General features: G+C 36.9%; 1 protein-coding gene across 2 annotated transcripts; it reads right to left on the bottom strand.

Moving 5' to 3' along the window:
* Nucleotides 1-151: 151 nt before the first annotated feature.
* gtpbp3 (GTP binding protein 3, mitochondrial) lies at nt 152-26,101 on the bottom strand. 2 transcript variants are annotated; one of them, XM_008406551.3, is made up of 11 exons: nt 22,774-26,101; nt 21,658-21,926; nt 21,126-21,212; nt 20,134-20,216; nt 19,642-19,761; nt 11,183-11,255; nt 10,273-10,416; nt 6,831-6,996; nt 4,650-4,780; nt 4,312-4,486; nt 152-3,327 (listed from the first exon to the last, which is right to left on the bottom strand). In XM_008406551.3, exons 1-11 carry the CDS (start codon nt 22,854-22,856, stop codon nt 3,096-3,098), a joined length of 1,563 nt encoding a protein of 520 aa, XP_008404773.1. In that variant the 5' UTR covers nt 22,857-26,101; the 3' UTR covers nt 152-3,095. The 2 variants fall into 2 exon arrangements, with proteins under 2 accessions (XP_008404773.1, XP_008404775.1); XM_008406553.3 differs by having other exon boundaries at nt 21,658-21,837; nt 22,774-22,854.
* Between the last annotated feature and the right edge of the window lie 74 nt (nt 26,102-26,175).

The raw sequence follows: 26,175 nt of genomic DNA, 5'->3' as shown, positions 1-26,175 counted from the left end.
TTTTCTTACAATGCATTTAAAAGTCAGTTTATTTTGTTGTTCAAGTGGTTGGTGGCAGAGATCCTTAGATATTTAAGCCTTATGGAAACCAGTTATACTTCCTGTAGCCACAACCTGTTACCAGTAAAGAAGCCAGAGAGACAAAGAGAAAAACCGTTTGCTGCTTTCCATATTTCACAAGAAAACAATCCGTCAGGCTCACTTTTCTGATTAATGTGAAATCTACAGGTGAGTCTGTCTGCTTTCTGTTGGCAGGAAATCCTTTGTTTAACATAAAGTGTTTGTGATTCCATGTATAGTCCCGGATGCGCTCATGCACATCGATTCACATGGATACAGGGCGGACCGGACTGGATCCAGCTACGTCAACACTCACATCTCAGGACGGCAACTATTCAGAACCACAGGAAGCTGACAGACAGTTTAAAGTCCCTGCAATCAGTCAAAATGTGACAAAAAAGTTGGGCATCAGTCAGAAACCATGTGAAAATCTGGTAGAAATATTTAGCTGTTATGAGTCCTAATTTATTTATTAGACTTTTGGTCAATCAGATTTATGGAGCCCAGTTTTTTAAGTATCTCAGAAATTTTCTAGAAAAAACTTGGACATGTTATAGTTTGAAAAGGTGAAATTTTCTGAGCTTTTCCAACCTAACGTTCTACTTTTCAAACTCAGAAATTCCCAAGTTCTTTTTCTAGAAAAATAAAAGCTTTTATTTTATTTGTCTATCTACAATGGACCTAATATTTATTTATCATGCAAACATCAGCCAGTTTGGACAAAAATCCTTTATGCAAAAAAGATGAATACATTTTTTCTGGGTCACTTTTGGTTGAAGCATTCAAATCAACAAAATAACAACTTTGGAAATTTAGACATTTCTAGCCAGGATTTAGAGCTAAATGTGTGTAGATATTACCAAAAAGGCAATAACAAAGGAGCAAAACTGTACTGAGTTGTGCTACATTCACAACAAACATTTACATCCAAATACTCAAGCATGGCTTAAGTATTTAAAGACAAAGCTCCAAAATTTCTAACCACAAATCACCATGACAGCAAATCCCACTTTTAGCTCAAACTCCCCCAGCTTTGTCATCAATCAGAGAAAACATGAAAAAGAATCAGAGAGTTGACAAAGCAAAGCGGCAAGAGGAAGAGTCACCAGCTCAGACTGAGTCAAACAAATGCAGAAACGTCAGTAACGCCGGTCTGCAGCGGCCGAATGTCGTCACAGACAGGGAGAGAAGAACCAGGGGAAGAAGGGTGAGGAGTTCAACAAGGAAACATAAATATTTGATCAAGGGCAGATTGACAGGCGAACAAAGGGTGCAGAGATTATCGCCTCCAAAAACGCCCTTTTCCCACTGAAGGGAGAAGGGCTGCCCCTTAATACCAGCGTTTCCATTACAAATGTGCGCAAAACTTTATTGATATTGCGCTAATGTTGAAAAAACACAATTCCGCAATTGTGGTGCTTGTATTAAATAAGAAAACGTAAATAAATCCACAAGTTAATAAAAGATAAGATGGATGTCAGCGTCCATCTCCCACTTTCTGTCGTCTTTTTGTCTTCCGACATCAAAAGAAGTGTTTCTGTTGCAGTTTTGTGAAAAACTGCAACAAAAACATTTAATCAAAAAACGGCAGTATTTTCAAAATTGCTCTGTTTCCATTAAACAAATTTATTTTTATCATTCAAATTTGTGCAATTTTATGGTCAATGGAAACTCAACCATTGTCCCTCATCCAGAACTGGAGTTGAAACTGAGTAAAAAAAAAGAAAAAGATGTACTAAATGCAATCTTACAATTCAATTAAAAACTCAATAAAAAAAATATTTACTAATCCAATAGGAAAATTAAATGTTGTAACTTGTTTTACACAAACACATTACATTCATTTAAGGGCGAAAAAAGGCCTTAAGAAGATGAAGTGCTTGAATTTGATCTTGTAAACTATAAACTGAATCATCATTTATATCGGTGATTCAGTTTATCGAAAAATTACATCGAAAATAACATTGTGTGTCATCACAATGTTATTTTCTGCAGTACTACAATCACAAATTACTGCCTGGATGCAATATTTGGTACAAATTATTACATTTGAGATATTTTTCTGTTTCTGTCAATATCTGTAAATACAATGAGAGAACTAAGCCTGAAGGAAAACACTTCAGTTACTTCAAATAATATGATATAAAAATATGAGTTTACAATAGATAATTTACTCCTCTGCCTACTTCAACCAAGATCAAAATTTTCACTTAAACATTTGGCCCTTTTACAGTCTTTCTGCTTTTATTTGTTGAGTTGAAATGTTGTAAATCATGAAACAAATAACAGATAATCTGAATTTCAAATCATGATTTCAGTTTTTATGGCAAAACAGGTCTGCCCAAATCAACCTAGTCCCATTTAAAAGTTATTTCTTTACATTTGGCAGTAACAAATTAATTTATAGAAACTCGCAGTGAATTATTTTCATCAATGTGCATAAATTCAGTCACACTGAAGGGATTTTAAGCGCGTTAAGTTCACGCCATGGAATCTCAATTATTCCAAACTTTGACTAGGCAACCCTACAACCTGTAAAGAGACGACAGTCACATATTCTCTCAATTTATTTTAACATGTCGACCTTCCTTTAACATTTACGAATAAATAAGAAAAACATAAATTTCAATGATAAAAGCAGACATCCGCACGCTCCGCTGACCTTGTCGAGGGCACAGCTGATTTTGTTTTGTTGTGCTGCCGCCCTGAAGGACAATATTTAGCCTTGGAAAAGTTTTTCGGCTGATGACTGAGTCCGTGCCAAACACTTGTCCAGTATATTGGGCCCCTGAGACATGGCCATCATCCTAAAACTATTTCAGATGGATTAAAAAAAAAAATGCCACCAGAAAAAATATTTTTGTCCTGGGAACGGAGGTACGTCAGCAGCCAAGAACACAGAGCCGACTATTTGGACCCTGAAGCATGGCACAGAGCCCGGGCTGTTCCAGCCACTAAACGGTTCTGTGGGAAAACGGCCTTCCTCCCTGAGTGGGCTGGGATCACCTGTGTTCTGTGTTTTCACTCTCGCTTCTTTATTTTCCGATGCAGAAGTCTTTGAAGATAATATCCAGGATCTCCTCTGCCCCGACTCGTCCTGTGATCCTCCCCAGGTTGGTGAGCGCTAACCGCACGCCCTCAGCTGCCAGAGCGAGGTCAGAGTCGCGGTACCGCCGGTACTGAGCCAGCGCCGCCACGCACTGCTGCAGGTGGGCCCTGTGGCGGGCCTGGGTCAGCGTGGGCGCTCCGGAGAGAGGGTCACCACACCTAGAGAGGAAGTCAGGAGAACAAAACGAACGAGAGCAATAAAACAATCATTACTTTTTGTGCTTCAGTTTGCAGAAGAAAGTCAGACCAAGAATAACAAACCTGGGGTTGAAGTCATAAAAGCTCATCAGCAGCAGAAAACAAACACGATTTTACTCACTGTTACTGTACATGAAAGACGCACGCAAAGAAAAAACAAGTATCCACCTAAAACATGTATGCAGGTCTGTCACAATAACAAAACCTGATAGATGAAAATCTGTTCTTGTAATTAAGTTATTAGATTACTAATAATCTCAGTAATTACTGTGCTAGTAATTATTGAGATAAACAATAATATTGTTCATTTGAAACTGTTTTCCTGCATAATAATGCAAGTTCACTCCCTAACTTAGTAAATAACACTTAATACTGGAACTGAAATACATTTTAAATATTCAAAATCAAACACAACAACCAAAAACAATAAATAAAACAGAAATAAAAAGAACACACAATAGAAACCATAAATAAAATTGATAATTGATCATTATTAAACAAAATTATCCTTAAAAAAAACTAAGCATCAGAAATTACATTTTAATTTTAATTTATCACACAATTGACTGATTAATTCCTTACAGCGACAGGTTTAGATGTACGTTATGGTCAAATAGCCATTTTGTTGTTTAACTTTTTAATAGAGATGCACAATATGTAAATTTAAGCCAATATCAATATCAGATATTGTCCGTTGTGGCCGATAAACAATATTTACCAATATTGCATATATTTCACATCCGTGTCGACGCATTTGGATAAAAACCCCAAAAGGAATTGATAAAAATAAATATCAGTTGTTTATACAGGCCCAATTTTATTTATCGGATCGATTTCGATGTGTTACAAAATTAACAATATCAGCCGATACCGATGTTGGTGCCGATATATCGTGCATCTTTACTTTTTAAATACTGATTTGTGGTGATGAAATAAAAAACGTACATTGTTTTGATGCTGCTTTGCAGCACAGTGAGGAAATCCTTCAGTCCTTCGTTGGTTTGACAGGAAATCAGGCAGACAGGTGGGAGTCCAGAGACTCTTCTCAGCCCCAGGTTCAGCTTCTCTCTTTGAGCCTCAGGTAGCAGATCAGTTTTATTCAGCACCAGGAGACACCTGCCTGCAGAACCAACACAAACGTATCAGTAGTCTTCTGAGATTTTAAATGATAGACTGTGGAAAAAGATTTTTGCTTATCTAACAAACACAAATGAACTCATGGTCCAACATTCAACATTTTACTAAAGACACACAAACACCTTGATGATGTCATCATGATGTACCTGCTCCAGGCTGGACCTGGGAGGACAGGACGCTCCTCAGGTGCTCCAGCAGGAGCGCTGCGGCTTCCTGCTCCTCCGAGGGGAGGATGGTGGAGTCAACGACCAGCAGAGTCAGATCAGCCTGCTGCACCCTGAAGAAAACACAAATCCAGTTTTATCCTGGAAGCCACTCCGCGAACATTTCCTCAATGTTATCGATGGAGACATTTTATTTTTAAATTCTCAGTATTGGCTAAATCCCTGTAAATAAAACATTTTATCTCACAGAACTGCTTTAGCCAACTGTCATAGCAGTATTTATGATCTGGGAAGGAACTCTGATCATTTAAAAACCAAAATGCTTTATATAAAGTGCACAGAACCCACAGTGATTTATAATAATAATGAACACTGATGATTTGTATTCCCATTCCTAATTATGTTCCTTTAATTCTAGCATATTATTTTTTACTTTCTTTGGTTGTTTAATTTACAATATAATTTGTTATAATTCCTGAATCTCTTATTAGTTAACTTATAACTCCTTAGTTGAAGGAGCCTTAAAACCGACACTGCTGCAGGCACAAAATGTGACAGTAAATATTAAATAATTAAAGTTTTACATCAGCTCAGAGCCTCATACATAATAGGTTGTCTTTAGATGATGCAGGTTCATTTGCATGATTACATGTAATTTGTTTCTTTTTTGTTTCTATTCATCTAAAAAGATGGTCAACAAATTTTCAACTCAGTTTCAGTAGTTACAGCTGTCATCTTAATTGTTTTGTTTCATTTAGAGAAGCTTCTCATTGAATCTATCAGTCATTTCTGCAGAGTTTTTCTGAAAAGATCTGGCATTTTAAGTCTGGGAGTGAATACGTTATTATTTATCACTGTAAAAGGAATCAGCGTGAAAAGCCGCTGCGTCGCATCCATCCAAGCGTAAGGTAGCAGCAGGAGTGGCAGCGGATGCTTGTATTCACCACGTCCTTCCTGTAGTGACCCGGGTCACAAGCTCCAGTCCTGCTCCCTGCAAACTGGTTTCCTACAGAACACAAAGTGCCCACCCTTCCTATAGAGCCACCTAACTGGAGCAAAATTAGTCTGACATTTCTGTGTTTTTATCAGATCTTTGATCAAAATTTGTTCATCACTTCAGACAAAGAAAATGCAAGAACAGAGAAATTAGCTTTTTAAAATGACTTTTTGTCAATTAAAATGTCATACTAAAGTTTTTTTTTCTTATTTAAATGAGCTCTTTCATAAGTTGTTAGTTTAGTTTAGTTACGTTCCCATTCTGCTACTCAGAACCTTTATACTCCCTGTACTTTAGAACCCCACTCCTTTGCTTTCATTTAAAATAAACATTTTTCAACAATATGACCAGTGATTCAATCATTTACCTCATAACTGTCTTACACCAAGACATTTTACTTATGTCAAATCCTCCAAAACTTTACTTAAAACAGAAGGCTAAGCCCTGCAGCAGTCTCTAAATCTTTTGTTATTGCTTTCTTTGCAGCGATGCAGACTGCCTGCCAAAAACACAAGTAGTTTGGGAAACACTTGACATTCATTTTCAAAGGGAAGAAAATAATGATTTAAACAGAATATGTTGAAAAGATTTGACATCTAAAGTTCTTTATATCAATCATATTATAAAAATAGAGCCACTAGTTCAGCTTATTTTCTTGGATATTTATGTCACAGTCCAACTAATTGTTTGAACTTGTGTATATTTTTTCACTTGAGTGTCCGTTCTGTAAAGCAGTGATGACAAATGCACCAAGTATTCTTCGCTGATGTAAATACTGGATGCCTCTAAGAGTGAACCATTATGAACATATATCATAACACTTGAAAAACTCACAATGAGGGACGGTGGCTCTTCATTGCATAACCTCCTGGGTGTGTTTGTCCCGTGTATTTATAACCGTGGCTCAGCAGTAACATAAACTGTGGCAGCTACACAGACATTACAGAAAAGACTTATTTCTTCCTTTCTTTGTTTTCCAGAACATACTTCTTTGGTCTCCAAACTCATTTGTTCTGCTAATTTATACACTTGCTGAGGCAGCAATTAACACACATCATTACGTAGAGCTATCCTGTTAGCATTGAATTTCTTTCTGGTTGTGTGGATTTAAATTGAACAGAAATTAACTTGTTAAGAAGTTGTTTTGGTTTGCTCCCTCTCCGTACCTCTCCCTGGCCCGACGAACCCCCTCCTGCTCCACCAGGTCTGGGCTGTCTCTGAGGCCCGCCGTGTCGCTCAGCAGGACCGGGAAGCCGCCGATGTCCAGGGCAGACTCCACTACGTCTCTGGTGGTCCCAGCAATGGGGGAAACAATGGCTGCAGGTCTCTGGCCTGGGATAAATAATAATAAAAAAAGTTCAAATACAGTTGAAAACAAAACACCTTTTTTTCCTCACTGTCTGAAGTTAAATTAGACCAAATTTTTCTTGATTTTGCTTAGTTAAAATTGTCAAAATTATTTCTATTTGCCAGAAAACTTGGAAAGACTCACTTTAAAAGACAGTTTATGCAAATATTTAATTGCACTTTTTCAGCCCAACCATTATTACAAAATTAAGATTCAAAGGAGTAGTGTCATGTATTTTCCAGACACATGGTGCCATTTTACAGCACAATCAAGTTTCCTTCAGTTGATATAAAGATCCGGTATATAACAAATATGAGTTAAAATAAATTTGACGTTGCAACTTAACGTCTTCAAATTGGGTGTCTGTCTCTTTAAGAAGCTCCTGTTCTTCCAGACACTCTGCTTTCAGCACAACGTTTCTCCCTTAAGCCGTTCACAACATTTTAAAATACAGCTGAAACCAGATATTTACAAAAATACACTGATTAAAAAACACAAATAATTTTTTTCTCACTGTCTGAAGTTAAATCAGACCAAACTTTTCTTGTTTTTGCTTAGTTAGAATGATCAAAATTATTTATATTTGCTAAATGCCAGAAAACCTGGCGAGACAGTTTAAAACACTGTTATCCCAGACCAAATAAATCTAAACTTTGAATTAGAGGAAAGTTACAGAAGAAGTTTTATGAACAGTGATGAGATGTGCAGTTCTACCAGGTGTTTGTTAATTGCTGCTGCCACTAGTCTGGAGGAGCTGAGTGGGGAAGGCTTTGTGAGAGCAAGCATTTATGCACCCCAAATGGTTGCCATGGGAGATTAAAGAATCATTTCAACACTCCAGGTATTTATCTGATGAGGGAATGACATTATAACATCATATAAATTAAAAGAAAAGTCAATTTTACATAATATTCCCTTTACAAGCAGGTCAAACAATATGGAGTCCATCATAATGAGCAAACAAATGAAAACTTGTCAACACACCTAAACTGACACAAATGACTCGAACAACATGGCAAACAGAACGACACATCATCGACCCCCAAATTCTCAAACTTTCAGCTCATTGTTTTTCCGAGGGATGAGCAGGAAACACAAGTGTGACCCCCTTTTAAACAGTCCTGACCTGAAGAATCTCCTGGAAACAGCCTGGAGCCTGATAACACTAAATACCTTCCAGAGGTCCTGAAGGGTTTAGGGCAAAACGAGCCAGAGCTGTTTATGTGGCATCAACAGGGAAGGACAATTCATGGTTTTCAGATTATGTTTGCTTTTGATGCAAAACTCAACGTGAAGACGTCAAACAACTGTATATACAGCTCTGGAAAACAACTATGAGCCCACTGCACTGAACCCCATTGAAAACCTCATTGTTATTACACCAAATATTGATTTCTGAACTCTTCCTGAGTTAAAACATTAGTATTGTTGTTTCCAAATGAATATGAACTTGTTTTCTTTGCATTGTTTGAGGTCTGAAAGCGCTGCATCTTTCCGTTATTTTGACCCTTTCTCATTTTCTGCAAATAAATACTAAATCTTTGCTTGAAATTTCACAGACATGCTGTCATTAGTTCATAGAATAAAAGAACAATGCTCATTTTACTCAAACATACACCTATAAAAAGTAAAACCAGAGAAACTGATCATTTTAATGGTCTCTTATTTTTTTCCAGAGCTGTATGGACATGGAACGGTTTTAAAATACAAAGTCTGGTCTTTCAATCCCTTCTACTAAAACTAAAGACAATAAGTCTCAGTGTGCTGCCACGATAAGATGCCATCTGTCCAATAACTCCAATCAAGAAATGTACTTCCTATTAAATATCCCACAGTCAGCTGCTGTAAAAGGGGATTTGTTATGCAAAATTCACATTTTTCATTTTTTGTGCTTCCATTTGGGTCTCAAAAACCAACCAAGTTAATGTTTTTTTCTTGGTGTCTGGAAAGTTAGTAGTTTTGAAACCTTCTGAATGTAAAGTCACAAATCAGCAGAAGTTTACACAAACTATGTAAAAAGTGTCAGACATGAAATCAGAAAACATTTTTCCTGTTTTAATCAATGAGAATTACTAAAATCTTTTTACTTGATAAATGCCAGAATAATGAGAGCAAGACTGTTTTAAAGGCAATATTTTATTACTTTCTTTAAAGGCAAAAGTTTAATTCCAAAAATTTGGGACATTCTTTGTAAGCTCCTGATAAGTTTTATTGAAAAATGCATATGTATATTTTTATAAAGTGTATGTAAACTTCTGGTTTCAATGCATTTCAGAAATCATTGCGACATTTTTTATTCAGTCACAAATTGCAAAGCAAGTATAGAGAAAAATCACACACTGATATAACTAGATGTGCTTTTTACACATTTTAACTAGCAGTTTTTATTTAATTATCTGTATATTTCATATTTTGTATTGAACTGTGGCATTTTTCTACTTGACAGATAGAAACATGGATTTGTAATTTGAGCCTTTCCAGTCAACAGAAAAAGAAAACTCACTTTTGTTGATTTTATATTAAATCAAAATGAGCAATATTATGTAGACTAATCTTTTAAGTTTTTTCTCTGTTATGTAATATTTATTACAAAACTAATGTCTGCAGGTTGGATGTGAAACCAAAGAGACAACGAATCAGAACGGGACAGGATAACCGGATTATTATTCCAATAGCAAATCTCTGCCAAGTTCCTGTTCCGGATTGGTTTATATAAACCGTTCCTAAATGACTCCAGGAAACTAACGTAATATTAAAACAACAAACATCTCATGTTGACACCATGTTGTTTACACAAGTGGAAGCAGGAGTAAAGGCGATTCAGTGGAAGATAAGCTGATCATTTGCTGCACAACAAATAATGATGATTGACACAATAAGCCATAAACTCAAATATATTTTAGTTGAACAGAAATTAATATGTGACCATAAAGAAGCATTTTAACACGTCTTATACTTCTGGGAGCTAATTAGTGAACAATGACAGGAGACGGTTTTATCAGAGTCGCACAGATTCCACAGAGTGGCACTTCAGACTCAGACATTTTATTTAATCTGTAAAGGAAGCATGTTTGTTTGCTTCTCTATACGGACTGGATGACTCAAACATCTCTGAGTCCATGCTAGGTTGACAGATTTTGCTTTTTTCCCCTAATAAATCAAGTGTGATTTAACAATAAGTCTGTGTTTGTGTTTCAGCAGACTCATTTTAAGCTGATCCATCATGTGTGCTCATGCGTTCTGCTTTTCTTGGCTCTTACAGAGTGTGTTGAGGAGGCTGCTTTTCCCTGCGTTGGTGGCACCAGCGATCACCACATGGACCCCGCTGCGAAGCCTCTCGCCACGCCGCTCATCCTTCAGATGCTGCTCGATCTCTGCTTGCAGTTCACACACCGATATGTCCACTAATGGAGGAGGAAAAAGTCACTGAACAGAGCAGCAAACGATGGAGGGTTTAGAATCACTTCTGGGCTTTAACGTTGTTGTTCTTCAGAGCCTGTTAAGCTTTGAGTTGCACAGACTCTTATAAAAACAGTAAACTATACAATTTACTCGCAGCACATTCTTCTAACTTGTATATTAAACCTTCTTCACTCGGGAACAGATAAATACAATCCAGTGGATAAAGCTGCCTGTGTGTGATTTAATCTCAGGATAAATCCTGTTGAAAGAATATTAGAAAAAAAATTAAAGGGTGTTTCCTTAGATAAAATATTTTACAAATTCACAAAGGAAACTTACCTGCTTATTGAATTAGAATGTATGCAACTGAATTTATCTGGGGAATATATAAATTGGATCTTGCAGAGTTTCTTGAAGCAACAGTTGTTTAATTTAGTTTAATTCTGGAATAAACCCTGATAAAACCTCTTCACACCAGGACAGAGGTCGACATTCCAGCAGGATAGCAGCGATAAACATAAAAGTTAGAATAGCCTAGTTATCCCACCTCTAAATTCAATCAATAATCACCAACAAGACTTAAATTTTGATGCTGAACTGTAACTGCGGTGAAAGGTTTTTCTGCAAAATCTTCACTCAGCTGGGTTGAACTGAATTAATTGTTCTTCAAAATCTACAGTAAGTTAAAAAGAGTCTGAGTTATGGGGCTCAAAGTGAATCTCCTGCAGGATCCACACCAGGCAGTTATCAGCTATCATTCACACGCACCTTGGTCTAAAACTCCTTCCTCGATGAGCTCATCCTCGCTGAAGTCTATAAAGGCCTCAACATGGGCTAGAGTCTGAAAAGAGGCAGAAACAGTCTGAGTACAGCATGCAAGGACAGGCTGTTCTACACAAATTAACAAAAAAAGACATCATGATAGTCCCACAGTCATCTGTCTAATTATGCATCATCAATGTCAGAAAACAGAAAAGATGTGAGAAAAACACAAAAGAGCAGAATTTACCTGGATTATAAAGTGCAATAATGTCAAAACTACTCAAACCTCTTTTCACTTGTTCTTGTGTTTTAATCACCAACTTCAATACATTTAAATTAGAAGACAATGGGCTACACTGCATTTAGAGGTATCAGAGTAAAAGGGGTAGAAATCAAATGCAAATGACCCATTTCACGATGTTTTATTTGTAAAAAAGTTGCAATGATTTACTAATTTTTGCCAGTCTATTTAATTAAATCCCAGTGAAATACATTAAAATATGTAATGCTTGTAATGTTACAAAGGTTTAAGGTGTATGAATACTTCTGCATGTTCTTGCCGGGGATCTATTTTAATATCAACACCTGCAGTGTACAAAAATACATAAATGAGGTTTAGAAGCACAAATTATTTAACTAATACATGCATTAAAAGGAATCATGTCTTATTTAACATGTCATGTTTTAACTGACTTATCCAACCAGTTATAATTTGAAAGTTAAAACACTTGCATTTCTAACTGGAGACAAAAAAAAAACTTCTTCCAGGTCTAAATGAGATACACACAACTTACAACTTATACTTTACTTAATACACTGAGTTTAATTCACCAAAACTAGCTGAAGTTCAAGATGCAATGTGTAAAAAACAAAGTCCAACCCCAATTCAGCCGCTTGCAGAAACATGTGCAGATGTAATAACTTGAAGTAATTATCCTTACTGTAGCCTTATTGTCTGACATGTTTCTGTGGAGGAAACATGGCCATCAATGTTGTTCCAGTTAATTCATTTATGTCCAGCCAAAAGATTTTAATCAGCTAAGCTAAGCGCCGTGTTTCTCTTCTTTGTCAACCACTCTGTTTTTTTAGTTAGTGTTCGACATAATTAACAAGTTTTAGACAAGATAACATTTGAACCTTAAATATTTTGGCAGGCAGAGGACTTCATGGTCGACTATATGACTGTGTGTGGCTTTGAGCAGGATATTTAGTTAAACTGTCTTAAAGTGTTTTATGTCTTTAGTCAGCTGTGATTCCACCCTAAACAAGACAAAGTGACTTTTAAAAGTAAAATGGGTCTTTATCTTGTGCTTGGAAATTCTTTAATGTGCAGAAAATAAGAAAATAAAGAGCTGTATAAAAGTATTTGCTCCCTTGCGGACTTATAAAGAGTTTGGTTTAAAAAAAATCAGACCAAAATTAACTAAATAAATATTTTTTAAAAATCAGGTTTAAAATGCTTCTTTGGCTGAAAATCATCAACAAGTGGTAAAAAACATCCACTGTTTTCTCAAAAAGGCACACAAAGGAAGAAAGAGAAAAAGAAATGGGAGAGGGCCTATTATTGTACTTTGTGGTACCCCATAAAAAGGAAACACAAAGAAGGACATAAAATCACATATGCCAACTCAAATATGTTTCACTGCCAGACAGGAACAAAACAACGAAAGATGTGAAACAAGGAGGAGTCAAAACTCAAAGCAAAGAGTACAACAGGGTTAGAATCACGATTGATTTAAGGAGTTATAATCAGGGGTGAAAGTAAGGGGGTACGGCAGAGTACTGAGTACCCCTAAAAGACTTAGCGGGGGTACGCAGTACCTGCAAGAGAGGGGAGCAGCTGTCTGCTGTAAAAAAATCAATGGGTTCACTGTGCAGCCGTGAGTTCACCCACTAATCTTGATTAGTTTATCAAGAACAATGTAAGACACGACTTAATCAGTTATTAAATAACTTTTTTCCCATTTCATATTGTTTCTGAACTGTTCGTGCTTTACTAGAGCAGGGCTGCAATACGTCGATCGAAAAAGGTTTTGAGTCGATCTCGGCAGTTGGTGACAAACTGAACGTCGCCAGGAGGCTGAGAGCAGCACGTCCTCCTCTGACTGGCTTAAAACGTTCGTAACTTTATTAAAAAACAACAAAAATCAACAAAACGTGCTCAAATTAATGACCCAATAATAATAATAATCTCAGTGATTATTGTTTCAACAAGGTGTCGCGCAATTCTGTGCGTTTCGGTTCCATTATCAAAATAACTAGCAGAGCAGGAGTTTAAAATTACCTAATCAACCACCGCTGTGTGCAGGGAGGCTTATTAATGATCGCAAAATAAATATCAAGCCTGCAAACCTAATATCAAGCCTGAAAACAAAAAATTATATATATATGATAAATAGGCTTAATACAGAGTTAAATTAAATTAGATTTAAAAAGTTTAAAATTACCCAGGAAAATATGCAGCTCTAGATGTTTTGACTGAAGACCTGGGATTAATTATTAATTTCTGTAGAAAAATAATAAATTTATTTTTCTGAATGTGAAGTGGTTATCTGGATCTATAACTGAATTAATTGCGCTTGTAGTCTGTAAGCTCTTATAATTCATTTATCAAAATGCTCCATATTTAACAAAACATATTATAAAATCTTTAAAAATCAAAGCTTTAATGAAGTACTTAGCTATTAGGTTGTCAATATAACACACTCAATTTTAAATGTACTCCTGATAAAAGTCAAAGGGATGCAGTGCTTTTATAAACAGGTCAGGAAAAAGTTGATTAAGAAAAAAATATGGAGGGAGAGGGATTAGTTCAGTTATGCTAGCTTGACTTTGACAACCTTAAGATTTAGATGTGATGTGGAATTCTGTTTCAGTTCAGTTAGAAAATAAAAGGCGACTTAAACACCAACTCTGACAGATCATCAGTACAGCAGGTGTTTAATGAGCTAATAGCTGCAGTAGCTAATCTACCACATTGATCACTTATTAATAATCACAAAATAAACATTAAGCCATAAAAACATAACACTGTAATAGACCTGATATTCAGTTTTTTTGTGGGGATATTATTATTATTACTACTACTATTATTATTAAAAAACAATAGCAATAATAATAAATTATAAAAACTTTATGTAATTATATTATTACTACTATCATTATCAATATAAATAATAATGTTATTATAATTAACAATAATTATGATTAATATAATAATCATTTTAGTATAGTACTTAGCAATATAATAAATTACTATGTATCATATTAATCATATATAATTAACTGTATATTAATTAACATACTAATATATTAATATGTTATTATTGCTATTATTATTACTACTAATAATAATTATTATTATAAACAAGATAAAGATGTTTTCCATCATCCATCTATTATCTAATGTGCACAAAATCTTTTTGTACAGGGAGGAAGCCGGAGCACCCGGAGAGAACCCATCATGCACATACAAACTTCATGCATAAAGAACCCAGGCCAGGATTCAAACGCAAGACTTTACTGCTGCAAGGCAACAGTGCTACCAACTATGCAGCCCTGATGTTTTATTTTTGATATTTTATTCATTAAATTTATTTTTTATTGACACCTAAGGAGAATTCAGAGACCAGTTGACCTAACAGTCATGAATTCAGACTGTGGCCAGGAAGCTGGAGCACCAGAGAACAAAGGAGATGATTGTTGATTTCAGGAGGAACAGGATCAAATCATACCCCATTTCCATCATGGGAGAAGAAGTGGAGGTGGTTGAAGAATATAAACACCTCGGTGTTCATCTGGACAACAGACTGGACCGAAACGCAACAGTGAAGCATCTATACAAAGGGACAGAGCAGACTGGAGGAAGCTAAGATCCTTCAAGGTTTGCAACAAGATGCTGCAGCGACACTATAAACAGTGTTGGTCCTGCACTGCTTCCCCCTCCTGAGAGGCCGGATGGTGGACCAGAATCGCCTTGAAGCCGTGCGGAAGTCTTTTTCCATGGCCTCTCCAAACTCCTCCCATGCCCGAGTTTTTGCCTCAGCAACAACCTGAGCCGCATGCCTCTTCGACTGCCAGTACCCATCAGCTGCTTCTGGAGTCCCACAGGCCAAAAAAACTCGATAGGACTTCTTTTTCAGCCTGACAGCATCCCTCACCGAAAGTGTCCAACAGGTTTGAGGGTTGCCGCCGCGACAGGCACTGACAACCTTGCGGTCACAGCTTTGATAAGCAGCCTCGACAATGGAGACACGGAACATAGTCCACTCAGACTCAATGTATCTCACCTCCCCCGGAACGTGTTCAAAGTTCTGCCGGAGATGGGAGTTAAAGCTCAGACTCACAGGAGACTCTGCCAGACGTTCCCACCAGACCCTCACTACATGTTTGGACCTGCCAGGTCTGACCGGCATCTTCCCCCACCACCGGAGCCAACTCACTACCAGTGGACAGCTCCACACCTCTCTTCACCTGAGTGTCCAAGACATAAGGCCACAGATCCGACGAAATGATGACAAAGTCGATCATCGAACTGCGGCCTGGGGTGTCCTAGTGCCAAGTGCCCATATGGACACCCTTATGCCTGGACATGGTGTTTGTGATGGACAATCTGTGATGAGCACAGAAGTCCAACAACAGAACACCACTTGGGTTCAGATTGGGGGGGCCGTTTCTCCCAACCACGCCCCTCAAAGTCTCACTGTCATTACCCATGTCAGCATTGAAGCGCCCCAGAAGAACAAGGGAGTCCCCAGTAGGGGCACTCTCCAGTACCCCCTCCAAGGACTCCAAGAAGGGTGGGTAATCTGAACTGTTGTTCGGCCCGTAAGCACCAACAACAGTCAGAACCCGTCCCCCCACCTGTAGGCAGAGGGAGGCTACCCTCTCTTTCACCGGGGTGAACCCCAATGTACAGGCACCAAGATGGGGGGCAACAAGTATGCCCACTCAAATCAGATAGCCATTGCTAAAACCCAGGGGGAAAAACATGCTGACTAAGATCTCCGTACTAACTACCAACTTCAGAAGATGAGCTTTTAACTTAACAGAGCTCTGTGGTTCCTCCTATCAGTATGAGAGTCAGGGTGAGGAGGCATCATGTTAGGAAGAGAAGTGGAAGCTGCAGGATCTTCAGAACAAACAGGTCATGATGCTGGGCTACTGATTATCCCTCTGTCTGGACACAGGATCAATAGAACCAGTTTAAAAGCTAAAATGAATGGTTATATGCCGGACATGGAAAACTGGAATGCACTCCATGCCATGATGTTCAGAATTTAGGTCTCATGGCATCTCATGGTGTCAACATTGCAGCCAGTGGGCTGAGGGAGGAAATACAGCTCCATTTTGTAGCAATTCAAGAGCTACCAGCTTATATATATATATATATATATATATTTATATATATATATATATATATATATATATATATATTTTTTTTTTTTATTTTATTTATTATTTTGTCATAGTACCCCCAAGAATTTAAAACTACTTTCACCCCTGGTTTTATCCCAATGCTGCCTGTGACACCTTTTAAAACCCAAACTAAACTTTTAAAGCAAATGACTCCTCACTAAAAATGCATTTACCAACATGAAAAAGTCAAAATTTAAATGTATTTTTAGAGAGGAACGTTGACAGTGATTCAGGCCTCATCGTTCTCTTTTCTACTTAAATCCTTGATGAATTTTTCCCTCGGTGCCTCATGGTTATTTCTAATCTTAATCTAAAGTACATAAGGAAAAATGCTTCGATATTTCCACCCCAACAAGATCGGCATCTTGATAAACATTAAGGAACATACACACAATAGTAGAGTCGCTGCAGAAAAACAGGAAGCATCAGACTCCAGCACTTTGCCCCGTTCAGTTACATGGAAAGCCATTAAAAACGTGGCATTGTTTAGGTGTCAGATAAAGATTTGACCCCTGTCATCATACAGATTGTATACTGCTGATTAGCTGTGTTCTCAGAAATCTGAATAACAGACCGAACATCCAGCTTCAAGGAACCAAAGCTGCTGACAAGCAGATGAAACAAAGCTTCTCAGGGGAGAACACCTGGGTCGGCTGGAGGGGTCCGCTGCCAAAACCATTCACAGTGGAAGAAGTTCTGGCCAACTTCCACTGGGATGAAACCGTTCACCTGCGGTCACTGACCTTCTGTGCTAAGCTGCTTTCACAGGATATGTGAGAGAAACTCAACTTTTGTAACTATTAAATCTAAATGAGAAACGCATACATCCGACGACTCCTTAAAAAATGAGGAGGAAGAAAATACGGAGGATGTTCAGTCATCATCAGTACTCCCTAGTGCATTTGGACCTGTGCATGTTCTTGTTACAGAAGTGTAAATTATAGATCCATATTTATTGTTTCTAATTGACCTTAAATATTATGACAGAGTATAAGGGCCAGACTAAGAAAATTTAGTTTTTTCAAATTACGAGAATCAAGCCATAATATTACGAGAATAAAACTGTGTGACAATGAAGTCATAATACTACAAGAATAAAGTTGTAATAAAAACTTGGGTCAATAAAGTTATGGTAATGCCAGAAAAAGTCACAATAATGTCGTCATAAAGCAAAAAATATTAGAATAATAAAGTAGAAATTTTATGAGAACTCCTACACAAAACGTCAAATCACTGCATTAAAATGAGAAATGATGAGAATCTTGTGAAGTTATACTTTGGTATTGGTTTTACAAGTATGGAAGTATTTTATCTTTCAACACATCAACATAAAATTATTACCAGTAGCAGATTGTGCAAATAACTGAGTCTATTATTAAGAAATAATCACACAGAGTTGCCAATCTGGTCATGGTCACGTCAAATGCTGATAAATATCGAAGCTTTTCTCTTATTAAAGCTGCTTTTTTCTCATAATTTTTTTACTTTCTCCTAGTAATATTTGTGTCAGAATAAAAATGATGGTACTTCATAGCCTTGCAAAAGTTTTAAACCTTTAAATTTTTTGTCATGTTACATCTATAAACGCCAAAGCAATTATTGAGACTTTATGTGATCGACAAATTCTTTAACGTCCTTTAACCAAGACGTTAAAGGACAAATTTTAAGTTTTATACAATTTTTACAAATTACATAATAGCGTAATATGATGGTCAGCAAATAGAGCGATTTAATTGAATGTCAGTATAAATCCCACTGATCTTGGAGAAAGTTTTGTAATTATGAGAAATTAAAAAGCTTTATCTTATTAAATGACCACTGAGGGAGGGAGAGGTTTAGTCACTGAGTCAGTAAAGACACTCAAGGTAACTCTGGAGGAGATGCAGAGATTTATAGCTCAGGTGAGCGAATCTGTTGACAGGGCAGCTCAACAGGAATGAATGCAGCTGCAAGGCTGACAAACAAAGTGATTATATTTTCAAGCACAGTCAGATGTTATGCAACAGAAAATAACAATTTAGTTTTTTTAGTGAAGGTCAAATTCAATGCTGTAGAGAAGTAATCAAAGGAGAGCACTTTAACTGCAGGTTTCCTTGATAACAGTCACAGGTAGAAAGTCAGTTTTTATACAGAATCAGCATCAAAATCAGAAATCTCTTATTATCTGTAGTTATTTTCTGCAGAAAGTAACAGGGAAAGATTTATCAACTAGTTTTTTGATTGTTGGCATTAGAAACACACGTACTACATGTCCTGCAGCGACATAAAAACAGGAAGTCTCTGATTTCTTTAAGAGCAGCTGTAGAGATAAAAACAAAAACAACAAAAGCTTTGTGTGGGAGTGAAACCACTGAGGCCTGACCTGCAGCTCGACACGGACCGCTTCTTCCCAAACTCTCTTCAGAACAATAACAAAATCAAAGAGTTCAGCTCGCTTTTTATTCCAGACACTTAAATAACTTTAAAACTCCATTTTTATGCAACAATTTTGTTATGAAAGAGTTTTTATAGATAGCTCCTACAGGAAAAAGCTCAGGTTGTTATTTTTGAAAGATGCTTCATGTTTTACACCAGTACTTCTCTGTTTAGGTGGGGAAAGTGCAACACATACAGCATCTTAAATCCAGTCACATTTAAATCTAATATTGCTCAAAATTTTGATATGTTGGGTCTGGATTCCACAAAGTTTCTAATGCAACATCAATCAAAGTGGCCAAGCAAGACAATATTAATCACCTATACCTAATACCTAATGTGACCACTTGTGTTTTGTCATTTTAATAAATTAGATTTAATGATTTCTTATACTTTTTTATAAAAATTGAATGGCAGTTTTCGTTGTTTTGTATTTATTGTTTTGAATTTACTGTATTTATTGATCTTGTATCTTTAATGGTTTACAAATTTCTTTCATAAAAAATTGTTTAATGTAGGGGAGACAAAACTAAAGAAAAAACACGTAGTTTTGCATTTGTAAATGAATGAATTCTGTGGCCCATCAGTAGTTTAAATTTGCCCGTCTGGGCTCTCGGGGCTTCCTGACTCACCCGTTTCAGCCTGTGGCTCCAGTCCTGATAGAGGCGTCCCAGTTCTCCTGACATCTGTCTGAGAGCTTGTCTCCGCTGAGCCTCTGTCTCTGCATGGATCAGATCCCCGAGTCCCTCCACCTTCAAGCAGTTGCCCCGAATTACAGATCTGCATGTTTTTATTACGAAACATCTGCTTTTATCTACATTTGTTTATGCAGTATAAACCATTTTAAAAGGATTAATGTACCTCATTAGTTGTCTATTTAGATACAGCTAACTCGAGTTATAAAAATCAAACCTTTTTGCAGTTTATATAATATGTGGTATCTTACCAATAGCTACATTTATGCATGAGCCTATCACAACCCGTTGAAATAAACACCAGTGTGTAAATTTTCTGTTAACATTTCATACATTGGGATCACCTTCATTAGATTTGACTCTTCACCCTACAGATTAACAAAACCTAAACACAGAGTCAGAGTGCTTTTACGCTCTCCTCTGACTTACCTCTGTTAAATCGAGCTTCCCTGCGTGGAAAGCCCTCCGCGTGAACTCCCCAGCGTCAGCAGGCCTCATGCCAGGCACACTTCCTGAAAAACACACACACACACGCTAACAAAAATGAAGAAACGGCATGATGTATGCATGCATCATGCACACAAAACACGTACACACACAACCACAGGACAATCAAACAAAGGGCATCAGGGCATCACGACAGGCAGGTTAACTAAGGTTGCGTGTGCATTGTTCGTTCAGCTGTTTTCCAAATCGCTTTGGGAGACCAAAGGGAAGACAAAACTATGCATAACAAATACACAGCAGAGAACATATGTTAGATTATTATATTGGAAAGAGTTATTAGATTCTTTCCACAGTACAAAACATGACTGTTAGGTTAATTTTGTTTAATTTAAAAGCCTCTTAGCTGTCACCGAGTGCAATCATGGTTTATGTTGGACTGTGATGGACTGGCGACCTGTCCAGGGTGTAACCAGCTTCTCACCCAATGACTGCTGGAGAAAAGCACCAGCCTCCCTCCTCCCACGAGGATAAGTGCGTATAGACAAGGGAAGGATGGATAAATATCACAGCATGGATCATACCATATAAACATTCCTGAATTATAAAACTCCCACAGTTCATGAACTAGAAGCCCTCCACTTTGCTTTGAACAACACTGCCCTCTATGGAGTCCACAGAGGAACTGCTGAGAAACATTCTCTGAAAATCACAAAGGACCCGTCATGCCTGCCAGTGCAAATATTTTAAGTACCTAAGAAACGTTGATGCCGGTGTCAGTTTTCCTTTTTAAGTCCAAGAAATTACTCTGAAGCGTAGAGAGTTTATAATCACGCTAAAGGCTCAGCGCTTCAGTAAGTGAGGCTATAAATACACGCAGACGGAGCCACTGGCACTATGAAACCGATCGTTACTGTACAGTTTATAATCCTGGGTCATGTTGTGATACATAGAGATGCAGGAGCAAGTGTGTTTACCCAGAGCTTGCAAGACAGCAGTAATGACAGCAGGACCGCCGTGGATGTGGAACTCCACACTGTCTTCCCCAGTGAAGCTATGAGGAGCTGAAAACAGAAAAACAAAATAACAAAACTTTGAACAAATTCCAAATAAGTGTTTTATTGAAAAGCTATAAAACAACAAAACATGTAATCCTGCAGAAAACCTGAAGAGAGGAAGGCATAAGAGAGAGAATGATCTTTCTCTGTGTGCGATCCAACCTTAAAAAACATGTTACAAAAAAAAACTAAGTGCCACCAAAAGAAGGTTGTAAAATATATTCAGATTCCTTGTTGTGGAATTTATTTACCTTCTAAGTAAAAGTACACATTTCACTTGAGTTTATGCTACTGCAATAAACTTTCAATTTATTTTAAGGCTTTTTCACATCTGTACCCAAACAACTTCTCCATAATTTGAAACCATTTCCTTTGTCATTTGAGAAAACGGTTTTGCATCAGCCAGAATGATACCAAACAAACAAGATCTGAAGAGTTTGAAGAGTCTAACCTGGGAACCAGAGAACCAATCCGCGGTCCAGTACTTCTTTAGAGTGGGGGTCTGTGATGCTACGTAACAGCGCAGTTCGTGGAGGAGGCAGCTGATTTCCGAGCCCAACCATACATCTTAATGCTGTGGTTGCAGCAGAACCACTGATACGGACCACTGCTACCCCACATCTGCCATGACCTGATGACAAAGCGAAGATGGTGTCAGCATCCGCAAGTCCAGCCAGAACTCTGCCTCCAGAGGACAGACGGCGATTCAGAGGGATGTTTCTGCAGGAGGAAAGGTAAATGTAACCTGCTTTTTTTTATTTGGACTCTTTAGCCATGTCTGGGTACAAGATGTTAGAAAATATATAGTACATTTTACTGTTAAATTAATGATTATTTATTACACTGTGATGAACTTGAAACCTAATGTATAAATTAAGATTAATTTTACAGGATATTTTTACTGTTTCAATAGTGATTAGAGCAAAAACAAATTCTTAACATCATAATATAAAATATCTTTAAACAAAAGTGACAGTAAGGATTTTTATTGGATCCCAACTTTAAAATATATGTATATATATTAGATTTTAAGATATTTTCAATGACAAAAAAAACCCTCCAGAATTTCTTCTTTTGTTGCTGTCTTATGTGTTTAGCTTATACAACTGATCTGAATGCAATTTGATTATTTTGTCAAACTATATTAAAAAGTTTGTTTTGACATTCAACTCTTTTGAAAATTTAATTAATATAGGTAAATACCTCTTTGGAAATATTGCTACAACCCTATTTTATCACTGTGCTGTGTCTCTGGAGTTTTAAAAGGAATAAGCCAAGGAAACTGGAACATATTAAATCTCTGCGCCAGTCTGTAGGCTATTTTTAATAGTTTGTGATGTGCAGACACAACATTGAATCATCTCTTGAATTTTAACGTCTCATTAACTCTAAAAATTGTCACATAGTCGCTTGAAATAACTGACAAAGCGGGGTAAAATAAACAGCTTACCGTTCTTAAGCAGCATTGTCCCTTCGTGAATAATTTTCTATAATTTTAAACAACACAGCGCCCCTCTGCGTACATTTAGTTTGAGTTATACAAATAAAGCATAAACAGTGAACAAACCTTGTCCTAAGTGTGCGGATCGTAGCTCTGTATATTCCTCCACAGACAACTGAAACTGGCAGCATTATTGCAGAATAATACATTTAAAATTTAATTTATTGCCATTTTATTAAGTAATCTGAGATCTACTACATCACTGGTACATTTTAACCTGTTAACTGCAAACAGGTGATCATGAGAGCGAAATGTTTGCTAACATACAGACAAGTGATAATCTAGGACCTTCAGTAACTAGCAGACCCATGCTGTCGGCGTGTTCTTCCTGTTTCTGTGTTATTGTCTTTAGGATGTCTGCGATTGGTCAACACTTTTCTTACGCAGACGTGTTCTGTATTTCTATTCGTCTAATCAACATAGTCCCGCCCTTTGTGCATCGGAAAATCAGGTCCGCAAATACTGCTCTCCTCAAACGTTCCGCCCCAGTTCGCCGGGACATTTAAGACAACAGAAGTGGAGAGGGAGGAGCTATTCTTTTTTTTTTTATTAATTCTTTTTTCTCTTTTCTGCTCAACTTATGATGTCAAAATCTTATGTCAACAGGACAAGTTAATAATGTATTGCCAATATGGTAAAAGGCACCTTTAATTTAGTTTGGTTTTTACTGTTTCAGCAAAAACAAATTCTTAATATCATGATATGAAATATCTTTAAACGAAAGTGATAGTAAGCATTTTTATTATGTTGGATCCCAACTTTTTAAAAAATATATATTTTAGCTTTTAATATATTTTCAATGACAAAAAAACCCTCCAGAATTTCTTCTTTTGTTGCTGTCTTATGTGTTTAGCCTATAAAACTGATCTGAATGTAATTTGACTATTTTGTCTAACGATATTAAATAATTTGTTTTGACATTCAACTCTTTTGAGAGTTGAGTTTTGTTTATTGTATCATAAATTATACAATAAACAATCAAAAAGATAAGTTTAGGTTTTCTTTAATTAGCCTCAGTGATAGGTTGATGGTGCAGTTCAACACAGGAATCATGAAAACAAAAACGAAATATGTAAGCGGTGCACATGACTAAGTAGATGATTCAGTTTGCAAGGAGTTCCTCATGTCTGCAGCCATCAAAAAGCATATGACCTCATGAATGAAACATCATTCACATAAGTCAGTCATTATACCAAATGGAAATCAACAGACAGAGCTAAAAGTGGTGAACATTTCCAAATCTGCAATTGAAAGCAGTGAATGTGTTTGTAGTCTGTTTTCTTAGACTTCAATTTAATCAAAATCATTTTAAGCTGAATCCTTTGTTTTGTGTTGCTTACATAGATACTTATGGTTTTGGCTTGCGTCAGTCTGTCTCTATAATTCACAGTGTTTTAATCATCAGTTCTTAAACACACAACAATCGTGCATGCCGCAGAATAAAGTCACAGCGTCCCGACTTCATGTGCACTGATGTGTGTTTGTGGCCCACTGCAGAGCCCTGCAGCTGTCAACCCTCTGAGCTGGTGAGTAAGCAGAAATTCTGCTCCAACTGGACTTGCCTCTGAGTTGTGAACCATGATACCAAGGGGAGGGCCGTCAACCTGACGGAGTGGCTGCAAGGAGAACCACAATGGAAAAGACTCCTGATTGTGTCCACACAGAACAAGTACAGCATGAGGCTTGGGAGAATTTTTTAACCTTAATTTATAATTTATAGCATGCTCTATGTGAGCAAAAGGCATAAAGCAGCTGCTAACTCACAGCTGCTGAGGTCTGTATAAACACTTTGAAATGACACCTTGGATGTCATTTCTAATTACAAAATTCTCCTTGTAAAGAATAATTATATATATTTGTTTGTTTATGTACACCTGAGATGCAGTTTACCAACTCCATCAGTGGTTTTACAGATCCATGCATAAATAATATGATCTGTACCCTACATATTTATCTATGATGTATATGTATTTAATGCATAAACCATATTGTCTTATGACAGGCCACAGACTACAAATTCAGTTATATCTGAGCAAACGCAACACAGTTTTCTGCAATGATACAATTTATATTTGTCCTCAGACATGTTTAATGAGACACATTATAGCTGTTTAAAAACAATCTGCACACGGCCATTCTTGGTGAACTGGAAGGTGACGTACTTGTACCTTTACCTGGACACTGATAAATATTTAATCAACAGCTATATTTCTGCATTAATAAATAAATCATATAGCCTATTTAGTTTTCCAGGAAAGGGTGAGATAGTTAAAGTGATAGAGACTAGAGGACTCCACTACTCTGCAAAAGATAACTATTTTTTTTTCTCTAAATTTAAAATCAAATCTATGTAGATGTAATTGTTTTTTTTGGTGATAATATTGGGCATTTTATTGTTTTATGTTTTAATTTAATATTATGGTTTCTTAAAACACAAAATCTATTCTATTAATATTTGTTAGACAAATGCAGTAATTGTCCAGAAAACGACACTGATCAAATCCAAGACAGGAATAGAAGTTAAATTGTTATAAAAATATCAAATTAAATTGAAAGTGGTCGATATATGATGACAACTTTGTGCTGCATCTTTTCTATTTTAAGAAAACCTTTGTAACAATAACTTCAATGAACTCTGGGTGACTTAAAACAACTTTTTCCTAACGTTTTTTTTTTTGTAGAAAAACATAATTGTTGTCTCTATTCATAACTACTTGAACAACTGTGGAATCTGGAGATTATGTTGCAAAGATTTTTTCGTAAAATCAAGAAAATCATGGACCATCTTGTTCATGATGGTCATACAAAAACAGGTGAGTGTCTTCAGTCAGAGGCTCCTTCAGACTCGCAATAATACAGACTGCTATAGGAGATCCTTCTTGCTCACAGCAATCAGCATCTACAAAAACTTGGATATGACTTACAACATTTAGCTTTCCTTTGTTATCAATAAAGTATTTTTGAATTGCGTTGAAGTAAATTTAACTACTTTTCGTCTTTGTCAATCACATCAAATACTTATGAGATAAAATAAAGCGTGTAGTTGTTATGAGACCAAACGGTAAGTCTGCCTGCAGTAAACAGCAAAATGCGCATTTCTCTGACCTCTTGCAGCCAGGTAGAAGGAACAATGCACATTTTTGCTCAGTTAACAATGTGAGCCATGCAGCAAACAAACACTCTGTATTTCTATTTCTGGCTTACTTACAGAGTTCGCTGTAGGGTGATATTATTACATGCCTGTGGGAGATAGAAAATCAAGGTCATGCATGTTTTATAATGACTATTAGGAGTTAGTTTGCAGCTTCCATGCTGTCTAATTCAGCATGAGATGACTTTTGAGTAACACCTGCAGGTCGGCTGTAATAATCTAGGACAATAGTCAATTATCAGGGTGAACCGCTGTAAGGTGAAATGAGTGTGTCATCCAGCCCCCTCCCCCCGCCCTCCCTGTCTTTGTCCCTCCTC

Source organism: Poecilia reticulata, chromosome 4 (assembly GCF_904066995.2).
Source record: "Poecilia reticulata chromosome 4, P_reticulata-male-v2, whole genome shotgun sequence".
In the NCBI taxonomy this organism is placed as follows: Eukaryota; Metazoa; Chordata; class Actinopteri; order Cyprinodontiformes; family Poeciliidae; genus Poecilia; species Poecilia reticulata.
Note: the sequence above shows the minus strand (reverse complement) of the source record. Positions and strands in the feature narration are given on the sequence as shown.